The sequence below is a fragment of the Carassius gibelio genome, chromosome A12, assembly GCF_023724105.1.
Source record: "Carassius gibelio isolate Cgi1373 ecotype wild population from Czech Republic chromosome A12, carGib1.2-hapl.c, whole genome shotgun sequence".
In the NCBI taxonomy this organism is placed as follows: domain Eukaryota; kingdom Metazoa; phylum Chordata; class Actinopteri; order Cypriniformes; family Cyprinidae; genus Carassius; species Carassius gibelio.
In genome coordinates, this window is record NC_068382.1 from 7,287,135 (window position 1) to 7,310,068 (window position 22,934).

General features: G+C 36.0%; 1 protein-coding gene across 2 annotated transcripts in view; it reads left to right on the plus strand.

The window, feature by feature from the left end:
• The window catches only part of LOC128025013 (homeobox protein Dlx4b-like), an 84,564-nt gene extending 68,222 nt beyond the window's left edge, over nucleotides 1-16,342 (plus strand). Inside the window, exons 1-3 of one of the 2 annotated variants that reach the window (XM_052610960.1) lie at nucleotides 10,691-11,252; nucleotides 12,124-12,317; nucleotides 15,896-16,342. In XM_052610960.1, the coding sequence (XP_052466920.1) occupies nucleotides 10,934-11,252; nucleotides 12,124-12,317; nucleotides 15,896-16,147 (765 nt within the window). In that variant the 5' untranslated portion in view covers nucleotides 10,691-10,933 and the 3' untranslated portion in view covers nucleotides 16,148-16,342. Of the gene's footprint in view, nucleotides 1-10,690; nucleotides 11,253-12,123; nucleotides 12,318-15,895 lie in introns of those variants that run through there. The other variant, XM_052610961.1, reaches the window with a different exon arrangement.
• Nucleotides 16,343-22,934: the final 6,592 nt, after the last annotated feature.

Below are 22,934 nucleotides of genomic sequence, written 5' to 3' on the forward strand. Positions count from 1 at the left end.
AGAACCACATAAAACACACAAACAACAGAAATATTGCGTGCAATTCAACTTCCAAATATTGTGTGAAACACTTAATTTTTATTAAAAATATAAATAAAATAAAACGTATTTCATTTAAATTCAAATCAAATAAAATTATGTATTTTGCATATTATATGAATAATCAAAAGAAATCATAAATAAAATAAAATGTAGAAAAAAATACAAATTATAAAAAATAGAGCAAAAATCAAATGTTAAACTACTTCATTTTTTAACTAATTACAAATAAAGAAAATGTCAAATAAAATTAGTATAACAATTTTTTTAATTTTTTTTTATTTATTTTTTCACTTTTTGCTCTTCACTATTGGCCTTCACTGTGAAGCATGCAGTACATTATAATTAGGCTTAAAATGCTGTTTACATAGGCACCTCACTAGATTTTGGAACCTAACTGACATAAGCTGTCTGACTCTAGTGCTTGAAGCTTTAAATAGTGTAGTTTACAGGTGGGAAGAGACGGATGCCTCTTTTCTGTCTTAGAGGTTGTCTGAAGTGTCTCATGTCGTTTAAATATGACAGCAGCAAAAATATGGATTCTTTGAAGTCAGTGGTTGTCCCTCAAATGGCAGACAATCCGACGCTTAGTAGACACAGAAAGAGGAACAGAGGGAGGGGAATAGCATCACCTCTCTCCTTCTTCCTCTTCTTCTGCCCAGGGCCTGGCAACAACTTCCCAGATATGACACTCTGTCACGAAGTCACCTGAGGCCACGAGAGACACCTTTAACATTGCAGTTTATTTTCATTGTTCTGTTATTGTTGTTGAAAGAACATTTTGCCCCTGCATTTATAGTTATGTTGCACATGTAGTTCTGTGATTCAGAAATGCCTTCATCTGTTATATAACATAGCACAACCTGGACTTTTTTTTTTTAATCACCATTAGAACATTTTATTGACTTGAATGCTGAATTAGATTTTCTGTGTTTGGGTGCAAAATCCTGTTTATTCCATTTTATGGATATTTTTCCTAGCCTGTGCACACTATATGTGTTATACTGTATATAGTTATATACTATATTAATGTTCAGCTTTGAGATTGACTTGATATTACAAGATGTCCCTAAATACAATACAATATCTTAATTTGAATAAAATAAAGAGAAAATAATATGAAATGGTAGATTTAAGAACATTCTAGAAGTCAACTCTGTTTAATTAAAAAGTAAAATGTTGTTCTTTTAAAACTGGTAGAGATATTTAGTCCCATGTTTCAGTGAACTGCTAACCTGTCCACGTCCTGGGCTCCTGTGTTATTCAGCAGGGACAGCCGGGGTGCTGCGAGGGCCATTGTGTGCCATTGTAGGTCACAGTGGAACTTAACACTTGACAGAGCCGGGGACTTCTTGTCAGGAGCTGAACTTGATCCCGGTGGTTTGCTTCTATTGAGAAGCTCTGGAGACAGGGATTTGACCTTGGGCCAGGCACTTTCTTAATATTTGATTCATGGGAGTGAAAGGAAGGACAAATCATATTGGTTGATTAGGTCTCGAGATGTCTAAAGTATCAGTCGTCATAGAGAGGCGTTCGATGTTGAAACTCAAATAAGTGTGAATGTCTTTCTCGTGTTTCCCGTGCAGGAAGTGCTCTTGTTTTGCTTAGACAGATGTCAGGTTTGCTGAAGCTGGCTGTACAGATGGACTAGGCCGAGATGGTTAATCATAATGCTCTGGGCATAGTAGACCACAGGCTAGAGCAGGTCACGTTACTGAGGGGTCGGGTAACCCCAGAAGGATAATCCCTGGACCTGGTAAACCGGTCTTTAGAAATCCCTGTCTATACTGGAAACCTCAGGCCTTGTTGCATTGTCTGTTGATTGGATGTGCATGTGCTGTGCTCCACTCCCTTGGGATTAGACTTCAACCGAAGTTTGGAGCGTTTCTCTTCCCGTGTGCTATCCTCATGTCCTTCATTCTGCAATAGGACAGCACACTAGTTCAAAAAGTCCCTCTTAAAGGGATAGTTCACCCCAAAATCCACCATCATACTCCAAACCTGGATGACTTTTTCAGCCCAGGTTCACTGGAATAACTTTGCTTCACTTTCTAAGTGAGCTGTAAAAAAGTATTACAAATTAATAAATTAATAATAAAACAATTATGAGAAGCAATGTCTTCAAAATCATGAAACATAAACTTTAACTGTGGAAATAGGCACATTTAGGCAAATTTTTTTTCAAAATATGTGTTTCATAAAAGATAAACTTTTCAGTGTTTGGTGAAGTTTTTCTTTAATTCTAAGATGCAAAGTAAAATATGGAATTGTTTATCATGATGTTTAAAATGAATAAAAGAATATTTTCATCAGGGTCATATGACATAGCTAGAAGCTATCACAGTGTGCTGTAGAGTAGTGTTTCAATGTAAACTGTAACCTCTTGTCTCAGTAGGTAGCACAACACTGTTTTGGGTGACCTCAGCTGAACTGTGCCCATCTCCTCCAGCAGCTGCATCTCAGACACCCCCAGTCTCTGCAATCCACACTGCAGCTTTTAGCTGATCTCAGCGCACTTTGGGGGTTTTTTGTGGTCCATGGTGACATTTACAGTGGAAAAAGCCCAAACCCCCTCCCCGGTGTTGTCTCGTCCTCTGGAATGTGTCTTCTGCTCTGCTTATGTGTCAGAAAACAGCTCAGCGCTACTTCTGCACTCGCTCCAGTTCAGTTTTCCTGCCATCCAGATGTGAATGTTTAGTGAGTTGGATTAAATACGCTCTATCTGTCAATCGTTCTGCTTCTTTCTCCCTTTTTTTTTCATTTTTTTTTATTTCTCTTCTTTACATCCTGTTATTTGATGATGAAATTAATTGTGCGTAGGATTTAATCTTGTTATGTTTTGTCATTATAGAAACATTAAATTTAGTGAATGAAAAAATAATTTTCCTTAGATTCATTTTCTAGTTTATAGCCTAGCCAAAACATGCAACATACACACACACACACACACACACACACATATATATATATATATATATGTGTGTGTGTGTGTGTGTGCATGCGTGTGTGTGTGTGTGTGTGTTTGGGCATGTTTTTGTGACAAATCAGGACACAACTCTGTATAATGACATGGTATGACACAGGTATTACAAGGAGAGGGTGACTTATGAGGACATAAGCCATGTCCCCATTTTTCAAAACGCTTATAAATCATACAGAATGAGTTTTTTTTGAGAAAGTAAAAATGCACAAAGTTTCCTGTGAGGGTTAGGTTTAGTGGTAGGGTTGGTGAATGGCGATAGAATATACAGTTTGTACACTATAAAACCATTACGCCTATGGGATGTCCCCACTTTTCACAAAAACAAACGTGTGTGTGTGTGTGTGTGTGTGTGTGTGTGTCATATCATATAAAATGTGAAAAATAAATTAATATGAATGAACTTTTGTGGAGACAATATGGTCGACTGAATTATCTAGCTGACCACTTAACAGTCCTATAAAAACTATACATTACACCTGGTTCTCTTTTTTTTTTTAATCAAATCTCAGAAACTGTGGTCACACACATAGACAGTCATTTTACAATTACCGTAGTCAAGTCATTCATGCAGAGAGATTCTAGCAACTTCCCTCACATTTCTGTCTGGCAGCAATTACAAGAGAGGCTTTTTTCAATGGGTTCTCAATGCCTGAAAGATTTCATTCTGATTTTCCTACTCTTTTCTCTACCTCTGCAGGTGCCGTTGGCTTTTTATCACTGGAATCAATTAAATGAAAATCTGCATTTAAGGAACTTGATATAACTATTAGAATAGCTTTCATTCCAGTAATACAATGTATTCAGGTAGATTTTCTTTCATATTAGATATTTTGACATTTTAACTTAAAATAGTAATATTGTGGAATGTTATTGCAATTTGGAGGAGCATATTTCTAACTGAATATATTGTAAGATGTCATTTATTCCTGTGATGGAAAGCTGAGTTTTCTGAATCTTTCTCCTGTCTTCAGTCACATGATCCTTAAGAAATTATTCTTATATGCTGATTTGTTGCTAAAGAAACATTTCTTATTATTTTTAATGAAAACAGTTCTGCTGCTTAATATTTTTCGGAAAACCATGGAAACATTTCGTTTTTCAAGATTCTTTGATTAATCGAAAGTTCAAAAGATCAGAATTTACTTGAAATGGAAATCTTTTATAACATTATAAAATATCTTCACTGTCACTTTTGAACAATTTAATGCATCCTTGCTAAATAAAAGTATTATTTTTTTTTTATTATTATTATTAAAGGTATAGTATATCACGGTTCCACAAAAATATGAAGCAGCACAACACAGTGTCATTTTTATTTCAGCAAAATCAAATTACTTTTGAGTCTCAATTATCTGACTTGAAAGCTTTTCAGAAATGAAAGTAAGTAACAATAATATATTTCCAAATTCCCTCCAAAGGAATTTGATTGATCATAGGTTAAGAGGGAAATGTATTTGATATGTGGTTCTGCAAGAGTCAATTTATAACAAAACTGAGATACATGGTTATTCAATAATGAACATACTATTTGGATTAGACAGACTATTTCTTCTGCCATCTGATCATCTCTATTAGCTTCTCTTCATTTCACAAAGGTTTTAGACATGTTTCATAATTACGCTTCAGATTGTTCTCTGTCATTCTCTCACTGTCATTTTTTCATTTTGTGTCTCTTGCGTCCCGTCAGTGCTGAGTGAAGCTTTGATGATTCGAGCTGATTATCTCAGGGAGTGCTGGCAGCTAAAAGTGTGAAACATGAATTCTAGATCAGTAATCTTCAAGATCTCCCTCTGAATAGTCACATATGCAGACCCCATGCAAAGCTCCCTGCCAGCATGCACACGCCATTGATAACCTTTAGGATAAAACGGCGAGTGTGGACCACAGAAAACAGTCCTAGGTCTTCTAGTAGCCTGGAGCACAGATTAACAGACTTTATCCTACAAAGCACACCAACCGCTTCCTCTGACCCAGAATCCCCTCTGGCCAAAACATGAGTGGAAGAAGACAAATCCTGTTGTAAACATTGCTGTTTGCAAGACACAAGCACGTACACTACCTGTCAAAGGTTTGGATTAATTATGATTGTTTCATGTTTTTGAAAGACATCTCTACTGATCACCAAGGCTGCAAAAATACAGTAAAATCAGTAATATTGTGAAATATTATTATAATTTTAAGCAACCGTTTTCTATTTGAATATAATAATTTAATTTATTCCTTTGATGGAAAACGTTTCTATTTACTCCAGTCTTCAGTGTCACGCGATCCTTCAGAAATAATATAATGTGCTGATTTGCTGCTCAAAAATACTTACTGTTTAAAATAGTTGTGTTGCTTATTATTTTTGTGGAATCACAAATATAAATAAAATTGCATATATTACAATAGTTGTGTGAAATGTTTATAGCATTTCATAAAATAGTTTTTACTGTAGTTTTGATTAAATAAACAGCCTTGGTCAGCATATTTTTTTTTATACATTCTGAAAACGATTATGCTGTTTAATATTTTGTTGAAATAATTTTTACAGGATTTTTGTATGAAAAAAAAAATTATGAACAGCATTTTTTTGGGTAACATTATACGTGTTTTAACTGTCAATTGGTCAATTTAAAAGTAGTAATAAATAATATATATATATATATATATATATATATATATATATATAAATACAATCTTACCCCCAACTTATGGGGTATGGTAGTGTATCACGGTTTCCACATAAAAAATAAAGCAGCAAGATCACTGATAGTGAAAAATGTTTCTTTAGCAGCAAATCAGCATTTTAGAATGATTTCTGAAGGATCATGTGATGCTGAAAACTTGAGTACATTCACAGGAATAAATTACATTTTGAAATATATTTTAAAAGCAAAAATATATTTCATAATAAATCTGTTTTTTTACTGTATTTTGATCAAATACTATACATGAAGGCATACACGAAGAACATATACATGAAGAAATTGTGTATATCCACTTCAAATTCACTTCAAATTCAGATTTTAAAATGTAGTAAAAATACAAAAAAAATATATGGAAATATTAACACTTTTCTAAATAATTTTTCCCAGATTCCCAGAGCAGTCTTTTGCCTGTGAAAGACCCCATAGATGTGAAATTCCAGTTTTCCAACACATTTACGAAAAGATGATGAGATAAGAAGCGACATAAAGATGGAGCCAGAGAGAAAACTGATTTAAATAAAAAGGAATGCCGTCACTCCACATCACTGGACAATGATGGACTTAACAGGACTTTAACACGTCTAAGATCCACACGCACACTTACCTAGGAAGGTTTTCCTCGATCTTTTCTCGTCTCTCACACACACACATTGACAGAGACGTACGTGTGCAGGGCAGCAGACGCCAGCCAGTCTGGGCCACGTTCTGGTGTATTGTTATTAACCTTCAGTCTCGTGTGTATTAAGGCACTGTGAGGACACATCCCTGCACTATGACTCCAGGGCTCTGCTTTGTTCTTCTTCATAACACAGGCATAATTACAGCCTTAAAGAGCGTCTACCTTTCCTTCTCACCCTCTCCACTCTGTCCCACACCCAGATTCACAGAGATCTGCTCTGGCTACAGCTTTGCTGCATTGTACTGCTGCATGTTATCTGTGAAATACAGTCTCTTGCATATACTTCTATATAGTGCCTGTATGAAAGGACATGTCCAGGTTTTTGGACATGTAAGAAACAAACAAATTATAATGTATAAATGTCATTGCATTACACAATAAAAAATATCAAACCAAATGGCATTTATTTTGGGGTTTTGAATGATAAATGAACAACCATACTGTTCAAAATTAAGATAAGGTATTTGGGCATAAGGTCATCATTTAGTTTGATTTTTTATTTTCTAATACATACCAAATTCTTTCATTTTAACTTATGTTAATATATATATATATTTTTTTTTTTCAGCAGTCAATTTAATGCATCTTTGCTGAATTTTTATTTATTATTATTATTTTTAATTGACCCCAAACTTTTGAATAGTAGTGAATCATGGTTTCCACGAAAATGATAAGCAACGCCACTATTTCAAACAGTAAGTATTTTTGAGCAACAAATCAGCACATTAGAACAATTTCTGAAGGATCGCGTGCCATTGAAGACTGGAGGAATGATGCTGAAAGGTCAGCTTTGCATCACAAGGATAAATTACATTTAAAAATATATTAAAATCAAAAAAACGTTATTTTATATTATGATAATAATATGCTTCCTTGGTTAGAATAAGATACTTTTTTCAAAAACATTTAAAAATCTTAATTATTCCAAACATTTGAGTGGTAGTTTGAAAGACTTTTACTTGCGATAGAACTGATAAAACTCTCCTCTCATTGAAATTGTCATGTCACATCCTCACTGTAATTTCAGAGAATGTGGTCTAGCCATGACAATAATTTGTGGGTATGTTTTGGTCCACTGGGCTTGGAGACCATGAGCTGCCATGGCTTGGATCTTAGCCCATTGTGGTCCCCTACAGGAAATCTCAGCAGAATGAACAAGTGGCACACCAGCACTTCTGCAACATATGGAAGTAGCTTTGCTTTAATGATCATACTCTGAGACAGATGAAAAGAGAGGTTTCCCTGCTGTGAGTTACTTATGATGGCTGGGATTTTCAGGGTGTGATTAACAGTCACATGTATTGCAGGCTCTTCTGAAAGGATGTAAGATGCTGAGCAGTACAGTAATTAATAAATCAAACTGGGGTGCTTTTCCCAAAAGCATAGTTACTAACTTGCAACCAACCTGTTAAATTGTATTGCAACCAACAAAGTTGCTAATTTAGTTGGCAACTAGCTTTTGGGAAACGCTCCCCTGGCACGTTTACAGGGCAATGACTTTGCTTATATATCTTTTTTTGCTTACTCTATTTTGTGCTTTTATTACATGCATTTACTATAAGTCAGATCCATCATTATTACTGATTTTGGATAGTGCATGATTTTCTGCCATTTTATAATTATTATTATTAATATATAATCTGATGTAACCCATAAAATGTAGTTTTGATGGTATAAATTTATACATTTTGATTGATTCAGCGATATTAAATAAAATAATATTTTTAACCATTTACTTGGATGTTAACATTGTCAGGTTTAATTTTTTTTTCCAGTTTACACAGAAATGCACAATCCACTGCACATATAAGTCTTACTCTCTGTTATTGATAAAATTAATTAAATATACTTATCAATGCATTTTGCACATTTTGAGCATAGTCTACATTTGTTGTGGTAATCGATGTTCTTGTTAAAATAATTGTATGATCATAGCCACCCATCCTATTTTCATTTTTAATTCAAAATGTTATGAAAGTCTTAATTCAGTAGAGGACACAGAATGTGCAACTATTAAAATAAAAATAGATAACATGTTGTTCTGTTTATGGGTGTATGGGTCTTGTACAAGGTGTAACCATGATGATATTTGATATATATATATATATTTGTGTGTGTGTGTGTGTGTGTGTGTGTGTGTGTGTGTGTGTGTGTGTGCGTGTGTGTGTGTGTGTGTGTGTGTGTGTGTGTGTGGATATTTGGCTACAAATTAAATTAAATAAGTAGCAGTTCTGTCATTTAACACCCAATATGATCTCAAATCCGGGCATGGGATTTTAGTTTATTTTGTTATTAATTTTTACACAGAGACCTAACACATCTACTGACACCTCATGTGGCCTGAATTCAAACCAAAACATAATAACAACCACTAATATCATATGGGTCTTAAAAAGAGCTTAAAACAATTCTGTCTGAATGTGAGTATGAATTGGTTGTTGTTGTAAGTGTGTGTGTGTGTGTGTGTGTGTGTTTGCGCGCGCTGTCAGACGCTCAAAGGCTTGTCGGGCTCTGACTGTAGTATGAGCGGGATCTCGAAGCGCTTTCATCCTCCCGCCTGTAACCGCACCTCCACTCTGACTGACTGCTCCAAGAAAACGTCATGGCATGAAATACATGCATCGCGCAAAAAAAATACCAGTAGCTATATTATTCGTTATATTCACATTTTTTAAATACATTTTACCCACAAATATTCATATCTTAACTTCATTTTACTTTTAGATACCGCTTGCAATAGACTTTATAGTATAGCCTGATCCTCAAAGTGGATCTGGACTTCTTTTATCTTTTATTTTACATTTTATATACCTATAACTTAATTAACAATTTAGCCTATTTTAATTGATTCTCTGGCTCATGATTATTAAGTAATGTTTGAAATATTTCCATGCCGACGTGTTTGATAAGGGGAGTCCACATCACGTTGTTACATCTTAATATAAGATGTAACAACATTATATATATATATATATATATATATATATATATATATATATATATATATATATATATATATATATATATATATATATATATATATATATCAAATTCGCTTATGAACCCAGTAAAACTAAGGGTTGATTTAGGATTTCAGCTTTAAAGGTCACTGGTTCACTTAAACACTTTTGTAAAATAAACTAACCGTATATTTATTTACAACGGTTTATCAGATTTAAAAAAAGCAGCTTTTGGTTGCATTTTGTGATTTCAGGGTCAGATGAGCGAAAACAGCTGCTAGATGGTGGTTCTTCAATTAAAGGAACATTTTGCCAACTTGGACGATTTTAAAAGTAGCTAATATATATATATATAAATAAAATAAATAAATCATTCTAGTATTCAATTATTGATTAAAATACCTTTTAAATAATTTAGTTTATTTGTTTTCTTTTGTCTACTTGATAACTTTTTCCTAATTTAAGTAGGCCTAATTGTTTAACGTGAAATTTTCCGGAGTCTCTCTCTCTCTCTCTCTCTCTCTCTCTCTCTCTCTCTCTCTGACTTATTTCCTAGACCTTTAAACTTAAATGTAAATATTTAATATAAAACCTAAATTCTACGTTGACATTTTAAACTTTTGTTCACACACTCCAGTTCATTCGATATTTATGTGTAGGCCTGTATACAATTCGTATTTTAAATGTGAATAATCGCTGTATCAAATACTTTATTACGAGCATAACATATATTTAGAGAAAAATTCCGAGTTTCTCCTTGCTAAAAGAAGCAGGAATGCCTGTACAGTGTGGAACAAACAAAAACTGGACCGGAGGAATGGAATGGATTAACAAACAACTTCCGGTCATTTTAGTTTCTGAATAGAAGGTGTGTCACAGAGCGCAAACCACTGTATTGTGAAACGTTTTGAAAGAAATCAATGCATACAACTAGAATAAGTGTATTCAGAAGATTTCACTAAACATGGAGAAATGTCACATAATCACATTTTAAGGTGGCTGAACCCCCAATATACACTGAAATGCATTAACGGACGCAGGCATTATTACACTGACACTCATATTCATATTTTAATATAAGTCTCGTAGTTCTTTTTATAATCGTTGCCGTTTGTAATAGTACAAATTATTAATTGATTTGTATTATTACTATAATGTCATGCAATAAAGGATGTATTTAAATTGATCATTATTATGTGACATGATCGATATCAGGGCTCACTATCAGCAATTCGATAGCAAATGCTCATCAAGTGCATTTAGCGCTCCACGGTGTCGCGTGACGCACCAATCATCGCGCGCTCTCGCGGAGCGCGAGTCAGTCAGAAACACAGGAACTCGAGCCCGAGGTGACTTGGATATTGCGCGGTTTTGTCATGATTTGAGAAAGATAACCTCGCATTCACCTATGAGATTCACTGCAGTGACTTTGGGAAATAGGTTTTCATTTAGAAATCCGTGGTTATTTGTTTTGTCCCAGTTTATCTTGGGATGGATCCGGTTCAAGGTCTTTTTCGAGCACAGTGAATGTTCAATGCAGCACTCAGACCATCCTCGGGCTTTATGGACTTGACTGTCAATTATGTCTATGAGTTTCATGCCTGATACGCTGAATAGTTTAGATCCTTCCAAATCAGCATTTTTAGAATTCGGCCACGGACTTTCAACCAACCAGCAGCATTTATCCGGATACGCACACAATATTTACCCGGTACATGGATTGCACTCAGGCGGACACCGCCAGCACGATGCTCCATACCCTTCCACCGCGTCCCATTACAGGCGGCCGCTGGGATACGCCTACCCCGGGCCGGTGAGCGCTCCTGCTCCCGGTGCTTACATGCCTTACCAGCCAAACAACCACAGCAGTACTCTGGCGCACGCGAGGGCTGAGGAGACGAGTGAGTATCTTGATAAAACATCAGAATGTGAGGTTTTGACGTGTCCTCGTTGTTTCCTAAAAGATTCTGCATGCTTTCTGCATGTTTGCTAATGCATTTTTTCTGTACAAAATGTAGGTTACAAAATTAGAAGCAAACTTTATACAGGGATGTGTCATTATTTGATTAATATCTGCCATGACTTATGCCTAATACAAATTTATTGCATTTATAACAGTAGCTAATTTAACTACATTCACATTTTTTAAATAAATAGGCAACCAGATTTGGTAAAAAAGAAAATAAATTCACTTGGCCTATTTATTTTTAAAGACCAAGGGTTTCAGTGAACTTGGGTAAATCAGTGGCAAATGGCAAACACTCAATTGTGTGGATTGCAAGGCTTTTTTGCAAGAATTTGTTTTTCGGACTTAAACTTTATTGCGTGGGGGAGGGGTGGGTCTTATTTAAAGGCAACATTAAAACGTTTCATACCTTTTCTTGACGTAACGCTTCTCTTAGTGATAATAAAGTTAATGCATTCGTCAAAAATATCATTAATGTCGAGATAAACGTTGCACATTTTAGCAATTCATCGACAGAGCAATGCACACAAACTGAAGCTAACACTAAAGTCGGCCTGTAAAATTGACTTTAAAGCGACGTTAATTATGGTTTCCTGTTCTTAAATGATGACCCATTAATGTTCCCCCTAAACACCAGATAAATCTCCTATTTGGCAACTGTAAATCAAACAGACAGTAACAGCTCTTTAGCAGGTCATAATTTACGATTTCTCTCACAGAGTTGTAAACTGCTTGTTTTAAGACATTTATCCAAAGCGTTTACTGTGTCATAATGCTGTCGTTTTATTTCGTTTGCATGCCTGAAGACCACGAAAAGCCAGCGGTCATTGAGAATGGTGAACTTCGCCTTAATGGCAAGGGGAAGAAGATCCGCAAACCGCGAACCATTTACTCCAGTGTTCAGCTGCAGGCGCTGCACCAGCGCTTCCAGCAGACCCAGTACCTCGCGCTGCCCGAGCGCGCAGACCTCGCCGCCAAACTGGGACTGACGCAAACACAGGTAAATGTCCAGCATCTCCACTTCTGTGTGGCACCATACAACTGCAGCGTGTTCTTCCTGATCGCTATGAGGCCTAGTCTTCAGTGAGTAGTATACGGCAGGACGAATTGCTAATTTCGGCGAGCAGGTGTGCAACAAGATTATGGGTTAGGCTTCATTTTTATTACAGTAGGTTATAGGCCTATACAGTATGATCTTTTGAAGAACCTCATTAGAGTGACGTAGGCATTTTGGCATTTGTCATGTGCCCAGTTAACACAAAACTAATTTTAGTATTTTCCATTTTTATGTTGTTTTGGGGTTGTCTCAAAAATATTTAGACACTTTGAAATCTAGCCTCACTAAACATATGTTTAAAGTATGGTTGTTGTTGTTATTATATAACAATTGTTTTAAATTAAAATTAAAAATTAAATCTATGCATTTAGCAGACGTTTTTATCCAAAGCGACTAACTGTGCATTCAAGCTATTTTTACCCCGGGGAATCGAACCTCCAACCTTGCTACTACAATTGCTCTACCAATTGAACTACATGAACACTTGTTCTAAAGGCAAAATATTAAAATGAGCAGGATTTATAAAGAAATAACACCCTTACAAACTTTTGTTAGCTTTGAGATTATTTGGTTATTGAAAAGTATTCGACACTTGGTAGTGGAATATGTTCATAGTTCATGTTGATGTGAAGAACTATGCTTATGATTCGATTTAAAGTGACCTTACTACTGTGATAAAAGTCTAGTGTAACTTGCAACTGCAAATGTCATTTGGTTTGATATTTTCTAATACAATAAAATCCATGAAATTTTGTGAGGCTCAAGTGCTGAAATACCTGCAAATCTGTCTGAAAGTAATTATCTGCTGAGGTGAGGCTTTAACTCAGTATCGTACTGGATGAACATTCAGGCGAGACCATGATGAATCAGTCAGTGCTGGTTTCTGAGCATTTATGTGCTTTGTGTCATGTATACACAAGTAGGCTGATTTGTTTCAGTATTGTTAAATCTAAGTGAGGATTTTGTTTAATCCGACCTTTACTTTCATTTTTAAGTTAGCACACTCACTTTTGTGTTCCTACTCTTTACAGTTTGAGAGAGTCTTTTTCCAGAACTTATCCCAAGAATAATTTATTCTTGATTGCTTTAAGCCTTATGCTTAATAATAGATATCCAGCCGCACTCATGTGATTGATTTAACAAAATACATTCGTTTCTGGGCCAGTGGATGAGATAAATGTCTTCTACACTAGACTCACATTCACTAGTGCAAAACCCATCTGCTATCCCATTTTAAATATCCCATTTGCAAAGCATGTATGTTTTGAATGCATTCTCTTAGGGAAAGCTAATTGATTAACGAGTCATATGCCTGTGCTTGTTATGTTGATGTCACACCCATTAATGAGTTCCTGTTGGGTGGTGTTTTGGACATTGATTTATTTTTATAAATCCCTCTTGTTGACACACACATGCAGGAATGAACAGTAAAATATTGATGCATGCATCAGAAATGTGTATGTGTGTGCAGAAACATGGAACCCAAACATAAGCCTGGGTGCAGCCATATGACATATACTGTAAGGCTTCCCATCATTCTTGCTCAGTTTTTCATTTCTTTCCCTTCCTCTACATTTACGCTATACACTTGCTGCCCTGCGTGTGACAGGTTGCACCACACTTTTAGCCATGGAGAATGAGTTCAGTCTGTCTTTCAGCTATAAGGAGCTGTTACGCCTTGGTTTTCATCAAAGCACATCTAAGTTTTCCTGTCATCGGTTGACGAATGCCTCTCACATTCACCTCAGACAGTGGTTGCAAAACTACAGTGATACACAAAGTTATGTAATATTGGTGGCAATGATTTGAAATCCAGAGCATAGCTGACAGTTTGCATTTGATCCATAAACCTGATAGAAGGCGCATAAACAAGTGCCACACAGCACATGCTTTTGGCTTTTCCGAGTCCCTCCTTGTGCGTATAACATAGGTCTGGAATCCATCAACTCACCATAAAATCTGTTTGGCAAACCAATCTTTGGAAATAAAAAAGAAAATCCTTTTTTTACGTGTGTTTATTAAATCTGTTGACAGCCAAACTAATAACTTTGTGTAAAGATCCCCTTGCATGGATTTTGATTGTCTGAGGTTATGGAAACTCCATTAGGTGGGCTCTCTGACTCAGTCTCGCAGTGTGGCTGGTGTTTTTCATGCAGGCGTTTAGCTGAAATCTTCCAAAGGCACAATTTCAGGTCTCCAAGGTCTCTAAATTGAGTGCACATTCTGGCAAAGGAACCATAAACTCCTACATCAGTGAAGGACACTTCTCAAACATTTGTGTGCCAAAGTATTTGCAGTGAAATAAATGAATTTTAAAGCTATTTTGTAATTCCAGAGTACTCTCACCACTGTAACTGTCTGGTCATACATTCAAATAAATGATGTTTTAAAACCACAGGTGAAAGGGGGTAACATTTTTAACTAATAGATATAGCCTAGCCATACTTGATTAATTAAGAAAGTTCTGAAATATTGTTTAAATATGCAGATTAGGCATTAATTCATTCAATCTGAATTCTTTTCCAGAAGAGAAATCTGAACATTTATATTTCATTTTGTTGAGATGCTGGAGCAAAAGATTTTAACTGAGGGGATCTAAATATCAATTGTATTGTATCACTCCTTATATCAGAAAATACTGCTAACAGCGAGAAAACTGTTTTTAAAGTAAAATATATATAAATATTTATAACAGTAAATGTAATAATAGCATTGTATTATATAAATCGAATGAATGAACAAACCCCTCTGTAAAAACCTTCAGAATATAGATAGGAATAAAACTGTTAGTGCTGCTGAAGTGAGTAAATGATGAGCTGTGCATGAAATAAAAATGTTTTTATGCATAATTAACTCAAAAATTATTTCATCACTGTTAAGTTGTTCCAAACATGTATGAGTTTCTTTGAAAATGTTGGTACACATTGACATCCATTATATTTTTCCATACTGTTGAGTTCAGTGGCTACCGGCAACTGTTTGGCTACCAGCATTCTTCAAATTATCTTCTTTTATGTTCAACAGAAGAAAGAGACTTATACAGGTTTGAAGATGAATACATTTTAAGAGAATTTAATTTTTTTGCGAACTATCTCTTTAAATATGTTTGGGTGGCTTTAGCATCAATATGTACTTATTTCAATGCCAAATGTGTTCATGATTATTTTATCAGAGTCTACCAAACAAGCTCTCTGGAAGTCATTTCAGTTCAACTAAATTCAAACCTATTTTTACGCTGTGATTGTTGATGTCAGACACATGCTTCACTGCCTTCATGAAAATGGCAGGGCGGAACAATTGCTGAATGTGTGTGTAATGAAACGCAGCAATGTCACTGAGTCCATCTCAGCAAAGACTCTTCAAGCTGCCTGACAAATTCTTCAGAGTGTCAATATCATAAAAAATAGACCTCTGATGTCTTGAAAGCGATTGTAAGAAGTAGCATGTATATTTAAAAAAAAGTAACATGTAATTTTTTTGCATGTATGTTAATGTTCTTTTTTCTTTTTTGTTTACTGAAGGTGAAAATATGGTTTCAAAACAAGCGCTCCAAGTATAAGAAGATCATGAAGCATGGCTCCAGTGGACCTGAAGGGGAGCTTCTTCACACCACCTCCTCATCCTCTCCTTGCTCTCCAGGTCTCTCTCAGCTCTGGGAGGCCTCTATGGCCAACAAAGTGCCACCCATACATCCCAGCAATTATATGAACAATTACGGGCACTGGTATCCCCCACACCACCAGGATCCTGTGCCCAGACCTCAGATGATGTGACTGACATCGGAAAAACAGAGCCAGAGAGACTCCAATCCATGTTGACACCTGCCTAACCTGTGAAGGCACTTACCTTCACATATTTAGTGTGTTTGAAAGGACTGTGTTTTTCCCATATTATAATTCAGTAGCTTTTCAACGTTTTTCAGATATTTTACAATGTGCTTGAAATAAAGGATTTATGAAAACATGAAAGTGTTGCTATGTTGTGAATGATTTATAGAAATATTTAGAATGTTGATATTTAACGATTTCCGTAAAACTGAGGTAATAACTCTTGTTCTCATTTTAAGAAGATCTGGTACAAATAACTTGGTAGCCTACAAAGCTTATTAAAAAAAAACAATATAAACTGTGTATAATAGCCTAATGCCAGTCATGTTTGAACAGACATTTTAATAATACTTTTAATAATAAACGCGAGTGAAAATAGGCCTGTAAATTAGCGTTCTGGAATAAATTAAGCAAGAATAGCACAGAATGAGATCGTCGAGATTAAACGAAGCTGCGTAAATATGTAATTACATTAATACATCATTTATAAATTCATAGATGTCCACTCAGTGTCCATGTTGTAGAAAGTTTGCGTTTTTTTCCTTTGTCCAGGTGTGGGAAAACTAGAGGTTGAGATTTATGAATTATTTATGATCAAGCCACATCGATGTAAGATGATCTGTTTTTATTCGCCTCTGACTAGGATTTTTTTTAAATATATTTAAAGATATTTATTTTTAAACATCGTGTCACCTGAAGCACGTTATTTGTCGGGTTATGTTCGCTTGTTATTTTAATTTAAATATAAATGGAATTGTGATTTGTTTTAAAATGATGCAATGATTTTGTATATAAATGTTTGATTTTATCTCCTACAAAACCAATATATATATATATATATATATATATATATATATATATATATATATATATATATATATATATATATATATATATATATCAGGCCCAGAGGGTCAAATTTAATTTAGGAAATATTGCCCCAGAGTCTTATTTTCAGTGTTGCTAATCGTTCTGCTTTTTGCACAAGTAGGCTAATTTCCGCGAACAGCTGGATATGAGCTAACAGCCGAATTATGAATAATAACAAATATGCTCACTGCAGCAGAAAAGTTGGGTTTTAAAGTATAGCCTACGTTTTTCTATTAAAATACCCTTGATATCTTATTTAGTCAGAATCAAAGGGATAAAATTTGATCCATGCAGTGATAAATACGCGGCTATATCGAACTTCAAGACGTTTTGTATCAAATAAGAAAACATCTGCTTTTCCACAACCTTTGTGTTCCTTTCTTTTCTAATGTAGTGGTAAAATACTGAATGAGTTGATGTCGTGATGCCACCATGATAAATCACCACAGAATTCAATCAAACGCTGGAGAGAAAATGGATAATTAAACGCACATTTCAATGCTTAAACTATCTAAACACCGTGAACGAGATGTTTGTGTTAATTACGCATCCCAAATTACGCTGATGTCCATTTAATGTGATTCACAGTGATTTATGGTCTGCTTATTTCTTTCGTGGTTATTTAGCAGGAGATAGATTTTGTATCGATGGAGCCTGTTTTTAGGTCGAAAACGCTACTCGACTTTTTGTTACACACTCGTAAATAAAGGTTCCAGAAAGGGGTTTTCGTATATAATATCAATTTCAATCAAAAGTTATTGAAATAACCTTCTTTTTTTTTCTTTTTTAGTATTTAATGTATAATGCACAATTTCAGGCAATAGACACTGCTGGATTAGAACTGAGCCGAGCTGGGAGATGACATCGCTGAATCAACAATGAACTGACTTTAACTGATAAACTGACTGTTTTCGATTGTCCTTCGATTGTTATAGACGCTTTTTTCCTGTTTGACACTGTAAAGCAGCTTTGAGACAAGCTCTATTGTATAAAGCGCTGTATAATTAAAGGTGACTTAGCTTGACTTGACTAAATAAAGGCCTTTGCAACACAAAAACGCAAATATTTAATGCAAAATATTAAAAGCAATGGGGATGAATAATAATCAGGAACCCTCGCAAAATAAAGGGTGCTCTGATGCCCACTGTAATAAGATGCCACCTGGAGGAATGTGGGGTCCACTTGACCTGACTTTGACCTGGCTCACTCAACAGGGTCTTGTCTAAACAGCCTTATTTAAACAGGCATATTACAAAGCACCTCTGTCATTTCAAACTCCTCAGACCCAACACAATTCCGCACACTGTGGGGTTTTTCAGCTTGGAATAAATCTGTTTTAATCCACCACAAACTGCAGTGAGGTAAATTAAAATGTTGAGTGGATTTTATTATATGCCATATTATAAGATAAAATAATGCCTGCCACATGCAACTCTCATGCACAGAACAATAATGACAAATTCTTCCAAAACCTTTTACTGCTTGAAACTCTAAGATTATGCACAATAATACGCATTTATGAGCCTCCGCAACATCTGTGGGAGATTTACAGCAATGACTCTACAGTCCCACAATCAGTTATTTTCTTATTTTTCACAGTCCTCGTTGAAATCACAAGCGCAAAGTCACTTACCTGCTTTCCCTCACTAGGTAACAAACCACGCTTAAAAATCCATCACACTTCTGGAAATGGAAACCATCTCTCTGCACTTTAAACATGCACCTCTTTATATACTCCCATCCCAGAGTTTGATTTGTGGAGTTTATGTTGCTCCATTTAGATGACAGTCATGGGAAGAGAAGACAAGTGATTTTGAATGAAGTAGCGAGCTCTCACAAGGGAAATTATGGGCAATTTTACATCTCGAGATTAGAATAATGGGTGCTCAAGTCGGACAAGCAGAGAAAAGGGGCTTTCAAACAGGGCAATTATGTGGGAAGCTGATTTGGGAGCACACTAAAGGGTGATGGGATGGACTGATAGCAGTTTAAAGAGATTTCCAGCACTTTGAGGTGCCTGGTGAGTTTTAATTATGGCGCATCAGCGTGTGCGGAGAACGAGTCTTCGCTGAATGGATTTAAAGGCCTGGAGGAGATTTGAAGGACAAGGACGAAACCGGTTCCCAAAATCTTCCCCAGTTTGTGGGGTGAAAAAGAGTTCAGTGGTTCACAGCTGTCAAGAAAACCTCTCATTTGATCTTATTTACAATTGGAGCAGAACGATGCTGCTGAGTGAAGCCTGTGGACTCGGGCTCTGAGCGGGTGTCAGGCAGCTGCCCTCTGTCTCTGCATGGCAACATGTGCATGTCCCAACCGCAGTTGACCTCCTCTTCAACCACCCCAGAGGCCTCCAGTGCCATTTTTTGGATAAGGTTTCTCATCAAACATGTAAAGATTGGCCCTGCCTATCTTTATTTAGGTGGTATTGTGCACTGAATCGTAGTATCATGTTCAAGTTCAACAGTTCAGGCACCGACGGAGCACACGGGTCGAGGTGACCATGTCAGCCCACACACCCAGCTTGGCTACGGGTTTCTCTGAGTGAGCGATGTGTCCCAAGACGATGCCACCTAGATCATAGCCCATAATTGAAGGCCACACACCACGAACAAGCCCAAACGAAAGCAGATATGTTACATATGGCCCAACTACAACTGCAAATATTGTATCAAACAGATAACAGCCGTTTCTTTATGGACCCTATGGCATAACTACCTCAGATGAAAATGGTAAACACATTAGAGGGGATAAAATGTCTTAGGGTTTGAGCTATGGCCATTGTACACAGATCACGGGATTATCAGGTTTTGAAGAGAACTAAGTGGCATGACAGGTTTTAGGTGTGAATATGACTCTTTCTTCTCTATTGGAGGTAGGAGAGTAACCCAATCGCATGCAACAGCCGAGGCGGGTATTATAAGATCTTCATGACTAATTCCACAGCTATGAAATGACCAGAAACGACTCGCAGTTCACCAACCAACAATCTTAACCATCTGGATCTATCATGCTATAAATCGAACTAGAATGGCAGCTCACACATTTTTCTTTTCCTCCCTGTCAGCATCAGCATCCACATCCACCTATGCTTTGGATATCACAGCGGTATTTTTGGACGCAAGATTTACAGTGCTGGTCACGCAGATGGACTGTTTATGCATCTTGTTACTAAAGCTACAATGGTTGCTGTTAAACAAAATTGAGATTTCTGTGTAAAACATATCCGAATATTGAAAGAATGACTTTATTTCCATTAAAATTACAAAAGAGGGTTTTCAAAGAACCATTTTTTGGTTTATTGAAGGACGTTTAATTGAAAAGTTCTTTAAATACCTAGAGTGAAGAACATTTTAAAAATCTAAAGAACCTTTTCCAGTCTTTTGTGGAATGGAAAGGTTCCATGGATGTTAAAACGTTCTGCTTGAAACCATCAATGCCAAATATATATATATATATATATATATATATTTTTTTTTTTTTTTTTTTTTTTTTTTTTTAAGAGAGTATTTGTTTTTTCCCAACGTTTTGTCCTAAAGAGAAACTCTAGCCATGAGGTCCTGTGTGAGTGCCTATAAATTACCCATCTCCAGATTAATATTACCAAGAGAATGGTGGATACATTGATATTCCAGGACTGAAATTTACCAAATAAATATGGTCCAATCTTAAAAAAAAAAATGTATATGTTCTAAAATACATCTCTGATGAATACAAATATAATATAGGCGATAGATCTGTATATAGCTCTATTAAGGATTGCAGTCATGAACACTGAACTCATTTTCATTTTGGATCATGTTGTAGTAGTCACAGCCCGCATAAGGTCTTTGAATGATGAACCGCATTAGCGGTTAGTTTTATGATTTCGGCATGAAACCAGATTATTTATGGTTTCTGTGGTTCAAATTATGTTTTTGCGCCCGTTCCACGTAAAACCAAAGGGCATCCTCACGACCTACAAATTTAAGCGAAGTCTGCTTTCTATTTTTCACAGTCATGATACAAGAAGTCGAGACTTGTCATGTTTCTACCATCACATATTTAGAAGACCGTCCCTTTTTTTGTAAAGTACCAGACTTGGTTAATTAGATGCAGCACAAGGTGTTCAGACAACACCTAGCAATTAAACATTTCGTGTCTGTTTTTTATTATATTTAACTGATAGGCTAGTTGTCATTAAAAGCACAAAAGCCGAAGCTAAACAAGCGGTCAAAGACATTAAAAGCACAGCATAAGACGAATTAGCCTAATGGTTTTTAAAGAACTCTACGTGCTGTAGGGCTACATGTGTTTAATTGTGCGGTTAAGAAAAACAGCCATATGACGTCGATATAATTTTTAATACTGATTTTAGTCAGTGTAACACTTTATGCTGTAATATCTTTGAAATATTAACCATCAATTTTACATCCATATATGGTTAACAGGTCGTTAATGTACACTAAAGTAATTATAAATGTCATAAAACTTGTCTCCGTTTTCATAAATTAATGTAGGCCCAGGCTACATGAAAGCCTTGTTATGGTCTTTAATTAATTTCTTGTTACCCAAAATTTCAATGGTCAGTTATGAGTAAATAACAGGGCACATAAAATGACCATAGTCTATTTTGAAATTTTTATTGTATTATTTCATCTGATTTTTGGCATCTAAAAAGCCTTATAAAGCCTCATGATATAATTTTTCACACCTCATTTCTGCATGATGAAAATTTGCATCGGCCGGACGACTTCTAGACAATTTTCTCGTATTTTCAGCAGGACTTTGGCTACAGGAAATACATTCTTCCAGAAAACATCAGATGCTGGTAAACACCCGAACACCAGAAACACACCAACCCTACGTGAGACCGCCAGAACCTTTTCAGATTCTAACTGAAGTTGTTGTCTAAGAGACAAAAGCGTAAAATAAACTAATCATTAAACAATCTGGACGCATTCTCATGCTTCGTTCGTTAAGTTGGTGTTTATGTAGCCTACACGGTAAAAGTCGAGTTAAAAATACTCTAAATTCTAAAGTACAGGAACTTTGATTGTGTTATGCGGATATTCTACGTAGCTACATAATTACACAACTTTATTACACTGCCTTACAGACTGATATTATGTATTGGTATGAAAAAGAAACCAAAAGCGCGGGAAGGAGGAATCTGGGAGGGAACGGTTTAAAAGCCGCTTTGAAATACCTCGCTATGTAATTTGCATATACCTGTAGGAACCTCTTGGGGTTTTTCTAGGCCTACATCTGATGCCTTTGTTTGCCCTGTCTATTCTTGTTGTGACCGACTATCTCTAAAGCTCAGGGCTTTATTTCAGAAGTCACCTCCTCATTTGCTGTAGTCTCTCTTGTTATCTGCCAACAGAATACTAATAAAATCCAGTGACTCCAACATGTCTGCTCGCCTGTCGCCTCCTACAGCCTCTTTGCACGCAGCCCTACCAGGCTCAAGCATGCAAACACATCACAAAATAACATCTGTCTGACTTAACCCTTTCCTAAGAGCCCAAACAATGAGATGTCACGGCAAACTTCAGATTTGTAAATAATATCAAACGGAATTTTGCAACTCGACTCAGGGAAGCCGCATGTGGCAGAAATGTTTTCAATTCGCATTTATTTAGTTTGACAGAATAACAATACAGCTATACTTACAGGAATATAAAATGGTTCAAGCACCACCGCGCAGTCTCTGCCTTTCGAAGTAACTCGAGTTTAGTGGTTCAGTTTTATTTAAACACGTATATACAGCTTTCAACATTTTGTACAAGTCTAAATAACTTATGTCCTGAGTCTCTGACGCGCGCGACACCGGCCCACATTGTGGGAGGTGAGGCTGATAACGACACAATTTGGGGTTCCATCG